The following is a 19,698-nucleotide window of genomic DNA, read 5'->3' as shown; positions in this document are numbered from 1 at the left end:
TGAACGGTAGTATATTTCATAATGATCGCTTTCTGATATGATGATATTTTATCTGAATAGTAAAATACTTTTCGTGTTAAACTTTTCATTCCCAAGCAGGTGAATCAGCAGGAAGACGACAGCATAGAGGTTAACAAGCACACAGCATGTGAAGCCTTGTACTGTGATATAAAACAGAGACTAAGGGCCCAATTCAGACCTGCTTGCTAGGCTGCATGTTTTCGCAGCCCAGAGAGCAGATTAGCGCTGCCCTGGTGAACACAAGCCACCCCGTCAAACGGATGTATATGAGTAAGCTGCACACAAATTTTATGGTTACTTACCAAAGGATTTCTCCTACTGCGCCTGGCACTCACAGCCGCCGTATGACCCAGGAGTCACACGGAAGGCTACTTGTATTGACGTAATGTAATGCGCCTGTCCAGAACAGGCAGAGGTACGCCTGGGTTTGCTGGTGCCGCCCAACGTTTCTATGGGTTTTTGTGGCACTGTTTTTGTGGGCACGCCCATGAAATGTTCCGGGGTTCTGCCCTGGAATGCTCCCCTGCCTGTCAGTCACCCGTGTAAGGCCAGCGAATGCTACCCTTCCCACGGTCCGTACGTAAGGGGACACACGCGCACTGTGTACATGCACGGCTTATAGATATTTGGATGGGATGCGAATTTGCAGTCCACCAACCGAATCAGGTCGTAAGTCCGCTATTGGTAAGACAAAGGTACTGTGGAACTAAGCTGGAAATAGCATAATATGCAAATGATACCCGGAGTAAGTTTGCAAGGTACCTGTGGATCTCTCACCATCTTGTTGAAATGGTATTTGCAGTACCCAATATACTTGACATTATCCACTTCCTGAGCTTCCTCCTCACATAAGAGACCGGCCATCTGGGCACTAAGGTGGAAGAGCAGTATTAAGGACTTGCTATCATAAAGAATGTGTGTAATAAGTAAAGAAAAAATGTGTCATGTATCCATTTCCTTTATAACAATATCATATAATATTTACAATGTTAACATAACAATAGGGATGGCAGTTTGTGTTAAGATGATAATACCACCAAAGCCACCTTGAATGATGGCTCTGTTTTAGCTCCAGATAACTCATTAAGCAGGTATACAAAGATTTCAAAATGTGGATTTATGTCAAATTACTGTTCCATACAGTGGCGTAATTAGGGCTCCGCAGCCCCAGTGGTGGCGGGGGGGGGAGCGCTTGCCATAGGGGCGCAGGAGCACTGCCAGTGCCCATGATGGCACTCTGCTGCTGCAGCCCACAGCGCAGTCAGGACGATGATAGATGGGAGGGGACTCGGGAGGAGAGGGTATACTTCCTGTTACATTATTGACCGCAGGTCCCCAGCAGGCATCATCCTGTCAGCCTGAGCCGGGCTAGGGCCGCAGTACATGCGCTGGAGAGGTGCTGCTGTCCCCAGCACTAAGCACCACGCTAATACGCGGGGCGCAGCAGGACAGCGGGAGACACAGGCGGCAGACGAGCAGCGGCTTGATGTTCTTGTGACACTTTTTATTAGTGTATTTTGCGCCGCGCAGGAAGAGTCTCCTCAACTGTGCCTGCAGCGCCTGTGGCCAGGGATCGAGTGAAGCTGGGGAGAGACAGCCTGGCCCTTGTACCTGTGTGGCATTGGGGATCTTTGTGCTGCCAGAGCTGAACACCCATGCAAGCAAGGTACATCCATCTCTCTCTCCTCTCTCTCTCATCCCTCTCTCTCCCCTCTCACACATCCCTCTCTTTCACCCCTATCTCTCATCATATTAGGTTGGCTGGAGGGGGAGGGGGGCAAAACATGTGGTGCCTAGGGGCAGTGTGGTACTGATATCCGCCTCTGACTGCGACAGGTGCCACTTCTTTTTTTTTTTTTAATGGGCTTGTGCTCGGCCCCGCCCACTGTCTGGCTTCTCTCCACCCCCTGGTCCTTAATTAATGACAAGGGGAGGCGCTGCTCTCTACCCCCTTGAGGACACTTCCACTGCCTGGCCCTATTGAGCCCATAGCCCCTGGCACTGTGAGTACCACTTAGAACCCTTATTTAAACTATACACCCCCCCCCCCAGTCTAAACTTAATTATACACCCCCTGTAGCCTAACCGTAACTATACACCCCCACAGCCTAGCTCTATCTATAAACCCCCACTATCCCGGCAGCCTAGATAACTATACACCCCCCTGTAGCGCATCCCTAACTATACACCCCCCCCCCCCCACCCCCGCAGCCTAACTAACTATACACCCGGAACCCCCACCGCCTAACTAACTATACACCCCCCTGCAGCCTAACTATAATCCCCCATCCCCACAGCCTAACTATTTATACAGCCCCCACAGCCTAACTAACTATACACCCCCCCCCCCCCGTAGGCCAGCCCTAACTCTACACCCCCCTGCAGCCTAACTATAATCCCGCACCTTTACAGCCTAACTATACACCCCCACCCCCACAGACTAACTATTTATACAGCCCCCATCCCCACAGCCTAACTATCTATAAACCCCCCACCCCCACAGCCTAACTAACTATACACTGCCCTGTCGCCCAACCCTTACTATACACCCCCGCACAGCCTATAACCCCAGCCATTCACCACCCAACTGCAGCCTATAACCCTAACCATACACACACACACAACCTACAGCCTATAACCCTAACCATACGCACCCCACAGCCTATAACCCTAATCATACACACACCTGCAGCCTATAACCCTAACCATACACCCTGCAGCCTATAACCCTAACCATACATACACACAAACACTGCACCCTATAACCCCAACCATACACACACCTGCAGCCTATAACCCTAACCATACACACACCCCGCAGCCTATAACCCTAACCATACACACACACCCTGCAGCCTATAACCCTAACCATACACACACCCCACAGCCTATAACCCTAACCATACACACACCCTGCAGCCTATAACCATAACCATACACACACACCCTGCAGCCTATAACCCTAACCATACACACACCCACCCCGCAGCCTATAACCCTAACCATACACACACCCCACAGCCTATAACCCTAACCATACACACACACCCTGCAGCCTATAACCATACACACCCCACAGCCTATATCCCTAACCATACACACACACCCCACAGCCTATAACCCTAACCATACACACACACCCTGCAGCCTATAACCATAACCATACACACCCCACAGCCTATAACCATAACCATACACACATATCCCACAGCCTATAACTCTAACTATACACACACCCTGCAGCCTATAACCATACACACCCCACAGCCTATATCCCTAACCATACACACACACCACGCAGCCTATAACCCTAACCATACACACACACCCACACACCCTGCAGCCTATTACCATAACCATACACACCCCACAGCCTATAACCATAACCATACACACACACACCCCACAGCCTATAACTCTAACTATACACCCCTGCAGCCTATAACCATACACACCCCACAGCCTATATCCCTAACCATACACACACACCCCGCAGCCTATAACCCTAACCATACACACACACCCTGCAGCCTATAACCATAACCATACACACACACCCCACAGCCTATAACTCTAACTATACACACACCCCACCGCGGCCTATAACCCTAACCACCCAGCCCCCCCCCCCCCCCCCGCAGTATATAACCTTAACCATACATACACACTCGCAGCCTATAACCCTAACCATACACACCCCGCAGCTTTATATAATGTGTAAAGGGCATTACAGTATTGTGTGTATTCTATAAATGGCATTATGGTGTGTGCTGTACACTGTGAGTAGCAATTCAGTATGTATAGTATAGTGTAAGGGGCATTAAGATGTGTCGCACAATGTAAAAGGGGCAGTATGTGTGTGTGTGTGTGTGGAGGGGGGGGGGGGGGGGGGGCGCCAGAAAATATTTTGGCTTGGGGGAGCAAAATTTATAGTTACGCCACTGGTTCCATGGCAATACTGTGGGCCCAGTCTGAGTTTTTAGAGCAGCTCAGAGGTTAGAAATACTTCACTGGAATACTCACCATGTCACATGGAATGCCTGGCGACAGCCGTGACGGTTACAAGTCATACAGGCCCCAGATGCAGCCCTACTTTCACGCCCCTGGTCTTCACATATATAGCAGGTCTATGGGTGCAAGTAAAATAAGACTTGAGGAAGGATTCAGGCAGCTAACTGGAATTATAGGTTACAGTTACATTTTTTAAATCAGAAGGGTCACTACAGAAATACCTTATTGAAGCGATCATGTGGTACATACTGCAGGACTATGGGTTCCATTGTCAAGACATTGGCAAACTGAACCTCTGGGATGTAGAGCGCACATACCACGTGCGCCCAACCTGTGAGGAGCATTTGAACAAATGGAGATAGTAAGAGGTAGAGCAGACAGAGCAATAGTAGCTACAGTATAATCAGGGCTATTTTTCAGCAGGCTCCAGCAGGAACTGAGGCCCTTATTCTAGTTCACTCTTTCTGACAAAATATTTCTTATATGGACAAAACCATGTGCACTGCAGGTGAGGCAGGTGTTACTTGTGCAGAGATAATTAGATTTGGGTGGGGTTTTACACCTGCCTCACCTGCAGTGCACATGGTTTTGTCCATCTAAGAAATATTTTGTCAGGAAGAGTGAACTAGAATAAGGGCCTCAGTTCCTGCTGGAGCCTGCTGAAAAATAGCCCTGAGTATAATCCGCCACTGAGTATTGTCCAAACCCTGGACTGTCTTACCTCCGTTGTCCGTTCTTTTCAGTGCCCCTTCTTTATGTGGACAGAGATCACATCTCTGCAAAGGAGAGAATTGTCAAGTGTCTGTAGTACATATACATACAATCTATTAACATAGGATTAGGAAATGCCTTCTCCGCTTTATAGCAAAGTTGGAGAGTGTTGCTAAATATGCACATAGTGGTTTGAAACATTACTTGAGAACAAAATTTAACAAGATTAAAATAACATTTTCCAAAACTGCACTAGGCATTTCTAATTTAGCAATATAATTTCATATTCCTGTCATTTTATCAACCACGGTGCTCACAGTGATCAAACTGCTTAGCAAAAAAGACAGAATAATCAGAAACGATATCCACCTCTAAACACACTTTATACTGTACATTTTATATTATATTGCACCTACTGTATTAGGTGTGTATATATACACATAGACACAATATAAATATACAGTATATAAATATACACATTCAGGGGCAGATTTATTAAGCTCGGTGAAGTGATATAGTGTCTGGTTTTTATCACCGGCCAATCAGCTCCTACCTTTCATTTTTTAAACCAAGCCTGTTATTTCACAGTTAGGAGCTGATTGGCCAGTGATAAAAACCAGACACTTTGGGGGAAATTTACTAAAGGAAATTTGTAAAAAATAGGTGTATTTGTATTCAGAAATACACTTATTTTTGACATTTACTATCCCGAAAATACGGCAATTCGTATTCGTATTGATAGCACATCAATAGGAATACGAATTGCCGTATTTTCGGGATAGTAAATGTCAAAAATAAGTGTATTTCTGAATACAAATACAACTATTTTTTTTACAAATTTCCCCCTTTATCACTTCACCGAGTCTTGTCTGTTGCTCTGTCTAGGACTCGCTGTCATGTGAATGCAGCCATGTTATTCGTCAGCAGCGATGGCGGGATTCAGGTAAGTAGACAAGCAATTTGGGGTACACAGGTAGGCGTATACAGTCACTAAGTCGACAGCCAAAAGATCTACATGCATTCGGTCGACCACTGAAGGTTGACACATGAAAAAAGGTTGACATGGCTTTAGGTCGACAGGGCTATTAGATCGACATTGGGAAGCTTGACAGTGAAAAAGTCTGAATGGATATTCACATTTGTTTTGGAACTGGCATGTGCCGACAGGCGGAATTTTGTGCCCTACCATCCACAAGGCCGTGGAGGGACTATATAATGCTGCTTTCAGACCGCAAAACCTTCTTTAGACCAGGTATTTAAAACATTTTTTAAAACGGGTCAGAGGAAGTTTACCCCCTTTCACACCACATCTAAATACCTGGTCTAAAGCAGGTTTGCGGTGTGAAAGCGATACAAAAAATGGCTTCTGCTCCCCTGTGCACTGTGGCCGGTCCTGGCTCCAGGGGGGTCCTCCCGCAAAGCTGAATAATTTATTGGGGGGCGGGCGGGGGGACAGGACTCATTCGCCGTCCTGCACTGGCCAACGGAGGAGAGGAGTGCACTATAGAGGCAGTAGGAGTGACTCCCAGCGAGTGCGCGGCGGCTGGGAGCAGCAGTGACAGCGGGACTCCGGTCCCGACATCCTGTCCCTGTCCATGCCACTACCCAGCCCCCCCCCAATAAATTAATCTGTTTTGCGGGACGACCTGCGGGCAGCGTCTCTCCCCCCTCGCCCCCCCCCCCCAATAAATTAATCTATTTTGCGGGCAGCGTCTCTCCCCCCTCGCCCCCCCCCCCCCCCAATAAATGAATCCATTTTGCGGGCAGCGTCTCTCCCCCCTCGCCCCCCCCCCCCAAATAAATTCATCAGCTTTGCAGGAGGACCCGCGGGCAGCGTCTCTCTCCCCCCCCCCCCCTGAATTTGAGCCTGGGAGCAGGACAGGAGCCGCAGGACAGGCAGCGTCTCTGTCTGGCGATACATACAGCCAGACACTGGAGGTATGCACACGACGGGGTGGGGGTGTCCTCCCGCAAAACAGCACGGTATGGACACGGGGGTCCTCCAGCCCCGCAGCACGGATCCTACCTGGGCAGCGCAGCGCAGGGGTCCCTACAGTGTATGTTATATCAGTGGCGGGGTCCCTGCAGCGTATGGGAACTAGTAGCTGCAGGGACCCCGCCACTGATATAACATACACTGTAGGGACCCCCTGCCCCCAGCACGATTATTCCCCTCCCTGTGCTGCCCAGGGGGGAGGGGGGGGAGGAATCCCGTTTCAGATCTGTTTTGACACAAAAAAAACAGGTCTGAAACGGGTAGGACCCTGCTTTTTTACCGTTTCCAAAAACCGTTTTTTTGGAAACGGTAAAATCACTTTGCACCTTTCAGACCGCACACATTACCGTTTCAAAACGGTTAAAAATCGGCAAAATACCGGTTTTTTAGTGCGGTCTGAAAGGGGCATAATAGTATGCTGAGCGTAGTGAGGCACTGAGCCTGAAGCATGGAGAGCACACGAGCCATGCAAGGGAACATGGTGCACTTGCCGACATTACGGATAAAAAAAGTGAAAACCCCATGTCGACCTTTTGACTGTCAACCTTCCCAATGTCGACCTACCGACCTTGAAGACATAAAGCTATGTTGACCTTTGTCATGTGTCAACCTAAGGCCTGTCAACCTACTGCATGTTCAACCTTAGTTTAGTGAGCCAAATGACCAATACCCAGGTAGGCAGGGCATGGCAACACTAAAGAAAAGCTGATGGGCATTTTAGGGAAAATCTGGTAGGCAAAGATACAGGATTGGGAAAAGTTGGTAAGCAGAAGTGCATGCTGGAAAAAACTGGTGCAGAGGGGCATATGAGAAAATCTGGAGGAAGAAAGCTGGTGGAGTTTTAGAGCCAAATGGAACAGGGTACGATAATCAGAAAGTGAGAGATTTTTCCCATTTTTATTAAAGCGGCAACCATTTACACTGCAAATCAAAGTTCTAGGTTCAGAATGGTGAGCACAAGCACTAGGTTAGCACAAGTACAAATCGTGAAACATGAGGATTTAAACAAATTCTTTTACACACTAAAAAACATTTTCATAGTGAGATTAATACAAGGTTGTTAGAGACAAGGAGGTAAATTTACTCTGATGGGAGTTCTTTTTCAGATGGGATTTTGGTATTAGCAAATCATCAGAATCTACTTATTTAGCACCTTCTAGAAGATAATAGATAGAATTCGATCGGTCGCCCATAGCAACATCACATATTCAATAGAACTCCCATCTTAGTAAATTCCCCCCTAGGAATAAGTTCAGCATCATGCAAATGTAGAAGTGCTAAAAGAGGAACAAGGAAGGGTGTGTTATAGGGCAGTATTCAGTATTCAATGTAAAATATTGTCTAGCTGTGTTCCGGAGGGCTGGCTGCCACTCGCTCTCCCTGTATTCAATGTCGGAGGGGCGAGTTGCGCCTCGTGGTGAATCTTAACCCCTGCAGCAGACGAGCGTCCACGGCAGGGAGCCGTGGGACGGTGGCAGGCAGGGAGGTTGAAGTCTCCCTGCCTGCCCCAGAACTTTTGTGGAGGGGAGAAGGGCTCCCTGGGACCCAGGCAGCACAAGCTGCCCCCCCCCAGAGCCAGCAGGGGACCGGGTATAGTCACTGCTCCCGATCATGCATATGTAATGATCGGGTGCAGTGAATATATGAATATCTAATGAGCGGCTCGGCTCCTGGCCCCCTGCTGGCTGCTCTGTGTAAAAAAAATAATAATTATTATATATTTTTTTTAAATTTAAATATATATTGATGTGCTATAAGCACATGAATAAAAATAGCATGCCCCTTCACAGAATAAAATTCCTGATTTTTTTACACCAAAATTAAAACAAAAAAACTTTTATTTTAATAGTTCACATTCCACTTCTCCATGAAAAGATGGAGAATTGCTACACGGAGAGACGCGGCGAAAATCACTTAGAAAGACGGTGAGAAGTGCACGTCGAATAGGGTTGTTCGCTTTTTGAGACCAAAATTCTCCGTCCAACGCGAGAAAAGCACAAACTCGCCATAAAACACGGCAAATTTTTCTCATTGAATACTGCCCATAGACCGAACAGGTGGCGGAGATAAAGCAAATCAATGGTGATCTATCTATCTATGGTTGTTGATCTCTAATAAAATAAGCAGTACCAGAAGGGGTGAAGGGGAGAACATATATACAGGATATTGGATTGGTACCTACAAGCATACTTTTTTTGTTTTCACCCAATACTGACTGTTTGCACAGATCTCTAGAGCAGGAAACCTGTTTTCCGGGTGTCAGGCTCCACACTATGGGACGGATTCAGATGTGGGCGTAAACAAAAAAAAAAGCGCAAGTAACTGTGCACCTAGGCAACAATGTTGCACTACAGGTGGGGTACATTTATTTATTAACAGTTTCTTATATAGTGCACACATATTCCACAGCGCTTTACAGAGTATAGTTGAACATTCACATCAGTCCCTGCCCCATTGGAGTTTACAATCTATATTCCCTACCACATGTACACACACACACACAGACATTCTAGGGTTAATTTGGTTGGGAGCCAATTAGCCTACCAGTATATTTTTGGAATGTGGGAGGAAACCGGAGTACCCGGAGTAAACCCACGCAAGCACGGGGAGAATACATTTAAAATGTGCAGATAAATTTAGCTTTAGTTTGTATCCAAACTCTAAAATCTAAATTGTAGTGAAACCTAAAAAGTTGTTGTGTGGAAGATTCAATTAGCCGCACTGCTATTAAACTATACGTCGAAGTACATGCACTGTAAGCACACAGATTCAAGTGTTTTGAATATATGGGTTAGCACCACAGTCAGCCTCAGAGGGTGGACTTTTCCAAATAGCACCTGAGGCTGCAAGGCAAAATCCATGTTGAGTGAACCCTCTGGGCTTATAGGGCCAACACACATGCCGATATTAAGGCATTTTCTAAACGACTTTGCTTAGTTTGGCAAAGTCGCTTAGAAAATGCCCCTACATCGGTGTGTGTGTAGGTGCTACAGCGACAGCAATGAGCGACCCCATGCATTGCTGTCACCAGAAAACACTGGTTCTGTCAGCTTGCTCAGCACAGAGAGCTGATCGCTCGCTCAGCACACAGCGCTGACAGCTAGCGCTGTGTGTGGGCCGTCAGCGCTGCACCAGAGGCTGACCGAGCATAGCTAGGAAGCCCCACACACATCGCTATGTGTGTAGGGACCATTACAGTTAGGGGTAGCAGCATTAATTGAATAATTCTAGGCAGAGCTTTAGCCATGTGGTAAGTCCTGCGGCTAATTGAATACCACCCTAGCATTTATATGCAAAAGAAGCCACTATTTACCATGCATGTAAAAATGTATTCGTTTGCACACATTACAATGTAAGCCTCACAGCATAAAGACACTTTAGTGTATAAACAGTAAAGCACAGATATACTGTAGGACAGTGGTTCCAAAACGGTGTGCCAGGGATGCCGCAAAGGCTCTTGTAAGGGGGGCCTCAGGTTGGTGGTAAATGACCAAGTCAAATTATTTATATTTAAAGAGAAAGCAAAACCAATGCTAGTCATAAAATTTGGACAATCGGAAGCACAACTGTACACTACCACATAACTGACCGTAAGGATAGCAGATAGGCACAATTTGCTTAATTTAATATATTATTCTCCAAATGTTTAAATTTAAAACAAAACCTTTTATCCTAGGTGTGCCATGAAAAAAATACTGATACTTCAGTGTGCCGGGATTTCAAAATGTTTGGGAATCACTGCTGTATATTGCTCAGCAATGTATTGCTCTGTGTGTATGGAGTTTTAGTATTCTATGTGCCCCAGGCATTTGCTCATAATATATCCTGCTCCTCCACAGTAGTATTTGCAAAAGATAAAACTATATCAACAAATATGAGAAAAATAAAGAAAAAGAAAAAAAAAAGTTAAGCAAAAAATTTCACATATTCTAAAAAATACAAAGTACAACTGACAAGGCCCTAGGTCAAAATAAGTAAAAACTAAAGGTACTTGTTTCCTAGAACGGCCACAATCGTGAGTGATCGTGGCTCTTAATTAAGGGACACGATCCTCACGATCTGGCCGATTTTTTAAAATTTTTTCACTTTGATTGACAGAAATCGGGTCGATCGGTCGGTCGCGACCAATTAAAATCGGCCACGATGCGACCGACCGATTGACCCGATTTTTCCATAGACTTCAATGTTAAAAAAATTTTTAACATTGAAATCGGGAGGATCTTGTCGGTCTTGTGCCATTATAATGGCACAAGATGAGATGGACTTGATTAAGTCCATCTCACATAGGGTAAAATGATAAAAAAGGTGAAATGGCCAAATATGACCCATTTCACATTTTTTATGTGCCCGCCATGACCCCACGATAGACGTCAACCCGAAGCGTGGCGAGCGCAGCGAGCCCGCGAGGGGCGGCGGTACGCGTCCTCCGACCTTTTCATTCCCCTACTATCCACTAGGGCGTGGAGTGAGAATATAATAGTGTGGCGAGCGCAGCGAGCCACCGAGCCCGAAGCGTGGCGAGCGCAGCGAGCCCCGCGAGGGGACGCGTATACCTGTGAAGTTAGACGCGTCCCCTCGCGGGGCTCGCTGCGCTCGCCACGCTTCGGGCTCGGTGGCTCGCTGCGCTCGCCACACTATTCTATTCTCACTCCACGCCCTAGTGGATAGTAGGGGAATGAAAAGGTCGGAGGACGCGCACCGCCGCCCCTCGCGGGCTCGCTGCGCTCGCCACGCTTCGGGTTGACGTCTATCGTGGGGTCTAGCCCACTTAGTAACATTTGGGGGGGCAATTTAAAATAATCAGGTGAAAAAAAAAAAAAAAAATCGGGTGAAAAATCGGTCGATCGGATCGGTCGCATCGTATGCGACCAAATCGCATGCGATGCGATCGATCCGATTTTTTATCTTACGACCACAACGATCTAAATCGTTGTGGCCGTTCTAGGAAACAAGTACCAAACTAAATAACAAAACAATTCAAATTTAAACAGAGACTATATTGTACTATATTTGTACAATATAGTCTCTGTTTCAATTGGAATTGTTTTGTTATTTAGTTTTTACTTATTTTGACCTAGGGCCTTGTCAGTTGTACTTTGTATTTTTTAGAATATGTGAAATTTTTTGTTTTACTTTTTTCTTTTTGTTTATATAGTTTTATTTATAAAAAAAAAAAAAAAAGAAGAAGAGGGAGGGGGCACAGAAGAGGGTCTAAAGACATACAATCCCTCTATGCCATACATTCTCCAGAAATCTGACTGCTGGTACTATTTTGATGGCATTAGCTTTAGCATGTAAGCATTGGAAAGAAAATAAAATAATTTGGAGTTGCATTAATTACAAAAGAATGCTATTTCCATTAAGAACATGCAAAATCTCCTAAGTCACCATTAGGAAAAATCAAGAGAAACATTTTCATGAAATCAGAGAAGATAAATATGTGAATATTAGTATATACTGTACTAATGAACTCACCACCCTGGCGGCTCTCTCCTGGGACTCACATTTTCGACAGAACCATGGCCCTGTGGGTACCTGTACAATCCCATAGCATGCTGAAAGAAAAGGGGAAGTATTACTCAGCTGCAACAACAAAAATATTTTGGATGTGTCATTTTCATTGAATGAGTATTGGGTCACTTTACAAAATCTTTAGATTAAGCTCCTTGGCAAGTGGCTTGATACAGGTACAGGGGCAGATGTATAAATGCTCTTAACGCTAGTTAACTAGGAGATTACATTTTTGCAGATGCATTAATAGCGCACATAACGTGCGCTAGGGACAGTCCGCCAAGTAACACATGGCGGGGCTTTCCCCTGCAATCCCCCCAGTAATTAGCGGCCGGGGTGATGTATTAAGAGGTCTAGCATTGTCCTATCCACACTGTGGGGACAACGTTAGCCCTGCTGCTGGCTCCGGGCTGCACACGAGATCTCGCAATAAAAGCGAGATCTTGCGCATGCTCAGACAGCCGTCCGAGGGGAGAGAAGGACTTTTTTAATTAAATGCCCATGCTCAAGGCTGTGGGGGAGCAGATAATGAGAGCCGATAACGCTGGGCATAACGGCTCTCCTTATTGGCGTGGGGGGGGGGGGGGATTAATACATCAGGCAGTAATGGGTGCCAGCTTCTCCACATTTAGCAGTGCCCTGCGATCACCCTACAAATAGATAACTGCTGCCAAATCTGAGTGAAATCCCACCCTGTGCAAGCCTGCAAATTGCTTAGCACGGCTTGTGAAAAGTAACTATCAGCGTTTAGCTGCAAATCAATTTGCAACTCATTCGCCATCAAAGTTTTTTACAGTGTGTGTAGTCTGTGAGTAGCCCAGGACTTACTCTGCAGCTATGATAGAAGAAGTCGGATCAGGGCCATAGCCGACGTCGCACGACATCCAAGCCTGCATTTTTCCTGACACTCAGAAAACGGACAATTACCACCCACCTACAAACGCTGGCTTTTGTACGTTATGTGCGCTATTAATGCATCTGCAATGTGCATACGGCCAATGATAAAAAAAAGTAGCATGATTTTACCATAGGATGGCCTCTATCGAGAAGTCTATCGATAATCACTAACGCTGCAAATTTGCAGCTGTGTGATTAGGTCTGAATAACCCCCTAAGGTCGAAGGATCCCATTTAATAAAAAAATTATTTGTGGCTTATTCCCCAAAAACACCTGCTTGCAGGGGGGAAACAGTAAATGTATGATGGGGCAGGTAAATGGCTGAGGAGTCCCTGGGAAGTACCAGAGTCAGATTTGAACACATTATATGAGCCCAGGGGTACATGCCGGCATTATACACATGTGCAGCAGTATAAACTGCTGGAGATTCGCTGAGATTTGATAAGAGATGCACAGAATAGGTAGTCAGGTGAGGCACTGCCTCACCTGCCATAGACTTTTTACTCCAGAGTTTTGACTATAAAAATTATTAGAATAATAAAAATAAGATTTTTTGGTACTTATGTATTAAATGCACCCCATTTTTTCATACCCCTACTATCCAACTACGCATGGAGTTGATTTTATATAGTGTGGCGAGCGCAGTGAGCCACCGTGCCCGAAGCGTGGCGAGCGCAGCGAGCCCTGCGAGGGGACGCGGTCTCATAAGAAATAAGGGAGCCCAGATATTACATAAGTACCGATTTTTTTTATATATTATTTGTATTTTTGACATACTTTATAAGTTCAAAACTCCAGCATATACGCTAGTATAACAGGAAAGGCTGTGCCTCACCTGCCTCACCCCACCGCACGCCACTGGATGGATGGACAGCATCACGTATCTCTGAAATTTAATAATATCCCTCCATTCACAAATCCAGCCACAACCCTACAGGTTTCTATGGGAGATATGGGGTGAGATTTAATAGGATGAGAGATTCAGAAAGTGAAAGATTTTGTGAGAAATCTCCAGTTTTTTTAAAGCGGCAATCATTTACACAGCAAAATCAAACTGATTTTGCTGTGTAAATGATTGCCGCTTCAAAAAAACTGGAGATTTCTCACAAAATCTCTCACTTTCTGAATCTCTCATCCTATTAAATCTCACCTGTGATGTTGTCAGATTTGCCAAGCTCCAGAATGTGAAATTTAATGAAAATGGTGTTAGCCCGTTGTAACCTTTCTGCTACAGATTACAAGTATTACCAAAGGAGGGCTCTACTGAGATCCTCCCCTGCAATTGTCACCCTGCTTGTGTGGTCAGTAGAGCGTGCATGTGCACTGCAGTGAGCACACTGCATTTTGGAGCCCCCATCCCTGTCATTGCCACTTCATACAGTTGACCAATGTAATCATGTTCTGCAATGTGCTGAAGTGCCAACATTGTGCCCAGATTACAATGCCAATGCAAAAAAATGATAAATGCCCCTCCTAAATTGCAGTGTCAAAATAAATATGCCCAGCATTTGTGGGCCATTTACAATAGCAGCTAGTATTTACCATGCATGCAAAAAAAAAAAAAAAGGGCAGAACGGACGATTTCCCTTAGAATGTGCATGCAGCTCTAAGGTTGCTCTAAGCAACCTTAGATCTGTTTGCACGTTGACATCGAATGATGTGGGTGTTCCCCCGCAAGCTGCGAATGGATGTTTATGTAAAACATCCATACACAGCCAGTGCGAATGTACATGCGAATGGTGGGCCGGCTTAATACCATTCGCAAGGCGAGATCTGGTTGACTCGCCAGGATGCGAAACCCCCATTGTGCCTGATTTAGAGATGTATGCTAATGCCACTGCAGCTGCGTAAATGTGTGGAAGCATGCAAGTGTTCCAGCCAATGTTCCCTCTAATTTTATAAAGGCTGTGTGCGGCAAAGGATATTGCAACTTGGAAGGAAATTTCAATTTTTGTGCGTCACATAACGGTATAAAGGCCTAGTAAATGAAATGGATCATTTTTAATAATTAACCAACACTGTATAATGTCAAATAATTTTGACAAAAAAGTTAAACAGGTTGGAGGGCAAATACTTAACATGGATTTGGTCTGTATGAACCAAAGTAGTCCCTCCATGACGCCGACAGACTGTTTTGGTGCTGTCTAAGCATGGGCCAGCACAGTCCTACTTGAAGTGGCTATAAAATCTGTATATGTATATGATAGTGTCTAGATCCCCTTCAGTTTTGACAATTTTCCCATCATGCCATGGGTCCACGTATACCTGGAGGGGGAATATAAATCTGTGGCAAAGCGTGCGAGCCCGCGAGGGTACAACGCAGCTAAAATAAAACAAAATAACCGACACCTACGTCAATTACAGATAAAATAAAAAAAACGTTGTGAGGGCATCTAACAACTTCCGCCCTCACACTGAACATCACATCCTGTAATCAAAACAAGGGGATCTAGTCTCTAAAATATATAGTTGCCCGAAACATGTCGGAGGAATAAAAACACTTTTTTGCATTTGAAAAATCCTTGAGTGCCGCCTAATCGATCTACACTGTAAAGGGACTATCCAGTCCAGAAAGGAGGGCACCAGGTGGTATACCAGTCTCTGCAGCGGAGTGCCGGGCACAAGTGGAATATATATATATATATATATATATATATATATATATATATATATAAAATAGGAAGCCAGCACATCCAAATTAATGAAAATTCTTTTTATATAGCAAAAAAGTTCAAGTGAAGGACAAATCCAAAAGTGGGACACACCAAGCATGGTGCAAAAACAGCATACAGTTCAAAGAGTACATGTTACCACAATATGGCAAGGTATCAGCATGGTGGTCCCGCTAGTAGGTCACTGATGCCGCCTGATCGATCTACACTGTAAAGGGACTATCCAGTCCAGAAAGGAGGGCACCAGGTGGCATACCATTCTCTGCAGCGGAGTGCCGGGCACAAGTGGAATAGGTACTTGTTTCCTAGCACGGCCACACCGATTTTGATCGGGTCGGAAAAATTGCGTCGATCGCATCGCATGCGACCAAATTGCATGCGATGCGACCGACGCGATGGACCCGATTTTTACATTGATTCAAATGTGAATAGGTATTTTACATTGGATTTAATGTAAAATTGTCCCCAGAACCCAATTTTAACCCCCCTGATGGCTCAAATGCCCCCATTGTGAACGGCACCCCACGATTGATGCCAACCCGAAGCGTGGCAAGCGTAGCGAGCCTGCGAGGGGCGGCGGTACGCGTCCTCCGACCATTTCATACCCCTACTATCCACGTCGGCGTGGAGTTGAGAATATAAAGTGTGGCGAGCGCAGCGAGCCACACAGCCCGAAGCGTGGCGAGCGCAGCGAGCCCCGTGAGGGGACGCGCATAACTTCACAGGGATACGCATCCGCTCGCCACGCTTCGGGCTCGGTGGCTCGCCACACTTTATATTCTCAACTCCACGCTGACGTGGATAGTAGGGGTATGAAAAGGTCGGAGGACGCGTACCGCCGCCCCTCGCAGGCTCGCTACGCTTCGGGTTGGCGTCAATCGTGGGGTGCCGTTCACAATGGGGGGACATTAATTAATACCCATGACGGGGGCATATAAAATGAGAAATGGCCCACGTCATTTCCGCCCTCAGACCCGCAGCTGGTGCAGGCTTGGCCCAGCGTGTCACGCTGCCTCCTACTCACCTACCCCTATTTAAGGTAAACACTTTTATTTTACTACTGTTATCACATACACCTTGACAAAGGGGCGCAGCCCCCGAAACATTGGTTGTCTTTCCACTTGCTGTGAATACACGTTTGTACAAGACCTAGACCTCCGAGTGCCAGTCTCTTTCTTTGACTCTCTCTCTCTCTCTCTCTCTCTCATATATATATATATATATATATATATATATATATTTTGTCGGACACTACTGCTACATATAGATACCAATTGGCATCTGTGAGAAGGCACCTGGGCAACTACCCCCGTAGATTGGAGTGCTGGGTCATTCTGAGTTATATAGATATATATATACATATACATACATATACACACACACACCGCATAAAAAGAAGGCACTCAGGAGACGGTCAGCTTCAAATTAAAAAGCGTTAAAACCACATCCTTTAATGTCGAGTGCCGCTATTTCCAAGTGTGTGTGTGTGTGTGTGTGTGTGTGTGTGTGTGTGTGTGTGTGTGTGTATATATATATATATATATATATATATATTATCTTAAATTAAAAAAAGTGCACTGTGGGTGTAACACAGCACCCACGTTGAAACAGTGCAGAAGTGTTGAACCAAAATTCCTTTAGGGACCGTAAGTTAGGGTCAGTGTGTAACATTATCTGACAGGGGTTGAGCAAGCCCGGGCTTCCTGGGCTGGTCAGACCCACTCCCCCTCTGTCCCTCCCAGGCGCAGCAGTGGCGGCACACAAGTACAGCATGTGGTGTGCTGACAGCAAACTCAGCATGAGCATCTCACTGACAGCGTGAGAGCTCATGCTGAGCCTGCTGTCAGCACAGCACCATGCTGTAGGTGTGTGCTGCTGCTGAAGGGGTGGGGGGAGAATAACACTCCCCCCTCGATTTAAGAGGGTTTTTTCACTCTCACCAGAATAATTTTGGGGGTGTGACCTAATCGCAGGAGGTGACCACGCCTCCTGTGATTAGGCCCCCCCCCCCATTTTACCGGGTCCCGGCATACCTCTCGGCTGCCCTGAGCTGTGACAGACGCATGCGCAATGCACAGTCAGGTGATAATCACATAAACTCCACATAAAATTGAATTTGATTACAACTTTGAATCAGGCCCATTGCTGAAGTGTAAATACCTGCAGAAAAGAAAAAGGGTTAAGGACCAGATCTTAAGATACTGTACAATTTACATCACAGGATGACTACCATTAACTTATCAGAGTAAGAAACCAAAACTCATTCACATAGCAATATTTTTGCAAAACATAGATTAATTTGCCTTTTAAACATATCATAAACCTTATATGATTGTTATATACTTTACTCTTGCATACTAGGCTGGTTTCCTGTGATCTGAGGGGCAGCTATAGCTCAATCACAGGGAACCCACATCCGTGTGACAGACATCACTAAGTAAACCGCATAGGTCTAATCACAAAACCTTTGCTGACTGTTTGTAATTCTACAACAATGTATCTATCTTGTGCACAATCAAATACACATGCATAAACAATTATATATGGTCTTCGTCGTATTACATATCCAGATGCAAAATACAACCACAAACAAAATTGGACAACAGTATTCCAAAAGACATCCTCAATAATGCAGGAAAATCCTATGGTACCTGCGCTACAATGATTACATGTTGTTATGTCATACACTCCATACACTGAGCTGCTAAAACAAAGTACAGTCATGTAACAGATACAGCTAGAGACGCCTGCATTACGCTAGCACCGGGGATGGCGCTGATCAGTGCATATATATATCGCCCTTAACTAACTCGCCAAGATGTAATTAGCATATATGCAAATTGCGCAGGTCACACGCGCATTATGGCAGGTCTGCTGCTACAGTACTAATGACCCTTGAGTTGGGTAACTCACAAAATCTGCGTTTGGGGTCTCATTCGCCCCCGGCCAATATCTGCCCTTGCTTTTCGTTTCCAGCGCCCCCGTTTCGTTCTGCACCTGCCCTTTTCCTTGTAGTAGTTGCCCCAACGGTGTATATATCTACCGCCCCTTCTGTCAACATTTGCCCCTCCCCTAAGACCAGATGCCCCACCTTGGTGCACCGCCACATTGCACCCGTGCCCGTCACAATAGACCAGCGGGTTCTCGGCCCATCCCCTCTCATCCGAGCACACGCAGCAACCTCCAACCATCTCCTTCATCCTCCCATGGAGCCGCCGTTCTCCCCGAGGCCGGTCGGCCGACCTGCGGGAACACTGCGCATGCGCGTCCTGCTCCAACACCACGGGCCACGGCTTGTACTGTGCATGCGCACGACCGGAGCTCCGGGGACATGGCGCATGCGTACAACGGTCTGCTCTTTGCCAGCTTAAAGGCAGAATGTTTGGCGAGCCAGGGCGCGTGCGTGAACGGTTTTCCCGTGATACGGACTGGCCGACAGGGGTCAGGACGGAGGCGGTGCGCAGGAGTCAGTAGTCTGTCGGACTGCTTCTTACCCTATCGGGCACCAGCAGCGTACTTGCCTACCTGACCCTCTCCATGAGGGAGAAAATGCTCTTTTCCTGGACTTCCCTGGTAATGAATGATTATCATCACCTGTGGGGAGCTAGGTAATTGATAAGAAGGGTGTTTCACCACAGGTGAAGGCAATCATACATTATCAGCAGGGTTGGCATTATAGGGATGGCCATCGACTATCGATGTTCCCAAAACATCGATGGTTGGGACCTAGTGCTCGATGTTTTGGGCATCGATAGTGGATGGTCGAATAGTTTTATGCCATCGATGGATGGCTTCCGATGGTAAAAGTTGTGGGCGCACTGCGTGTGCAGCGTCATTGAGTCCAGCGGCATCGCTGCGGGCGGCCCGCCCCACCAGAAG

General features: G+C 46.2%; 1 protein-coding gene across 3 annotated transcripts in view; it reads right to left on the bottom strand.

Moving 5' to 3' along the window:
- Positions 1 to 19,099, bottom strand: part of MLLT6 (MLLT6, PHD finger containing) — a 48,206-nt gene extending 29,107 nt beyond the window's left edge. For 2 of the 3 annotated variants that reach the window (XM_083147136.1, XM_083147137.1), the window contains exons 1-6: positions 18,911 to 19,099; positions 12,215 to 12,294; positions 4,754 to 4,808; positions 4,254 to 4,363; positions 4,045 to 4,148; positions 784 to 892 (exon numbers count right to left, since the gene is read on the bottom strand). In XM_083147136.1, the coding sequence (XP_083003262.1) occupies positions 784 to 892; positions 4,045 to 4,148; positions 4,254 to 4,363; positions 4,754 to 4,808; positions 12,215 to 12,294; positions 18,911 to 19,019 (567 nt within the window). In that variant the 5' untranslated portion in view covers positions 19,020 to 19,099. Of the gene's footprint in view, positions 1 to 783; positions 893 to 4,044; positions 4,149 to 4,253; positions 4,364 to 4,753; positions 4,809 to 12,214; positions 12,295 to 18,732; positions 18,807 to 18,910 lie in introns of those variants that run through there. The other variant, XM_083147138.1, reaches the window with a different exon arrangement.
- Positions 19,100 to 19,698: the final 599 nt, after the last annotated feature.

The sequence above is a fragment of the Crinia signifera genome, chromosome 6 (genome assembly GCF_055691185.1).
Source record: "Crinia signifera chromosome 6, ASM5569118v1, whole genome shotgun sequence".
NCBI classification, from domain to species: Eukaryota; Metazoa; Chordata; class Amphibia; order Anura; family Myobatrachidae; genus Crinia; species Crinia signifera.
This window is presented reverse-complemented; position numbering and strand designations above follow the sequence as displayed.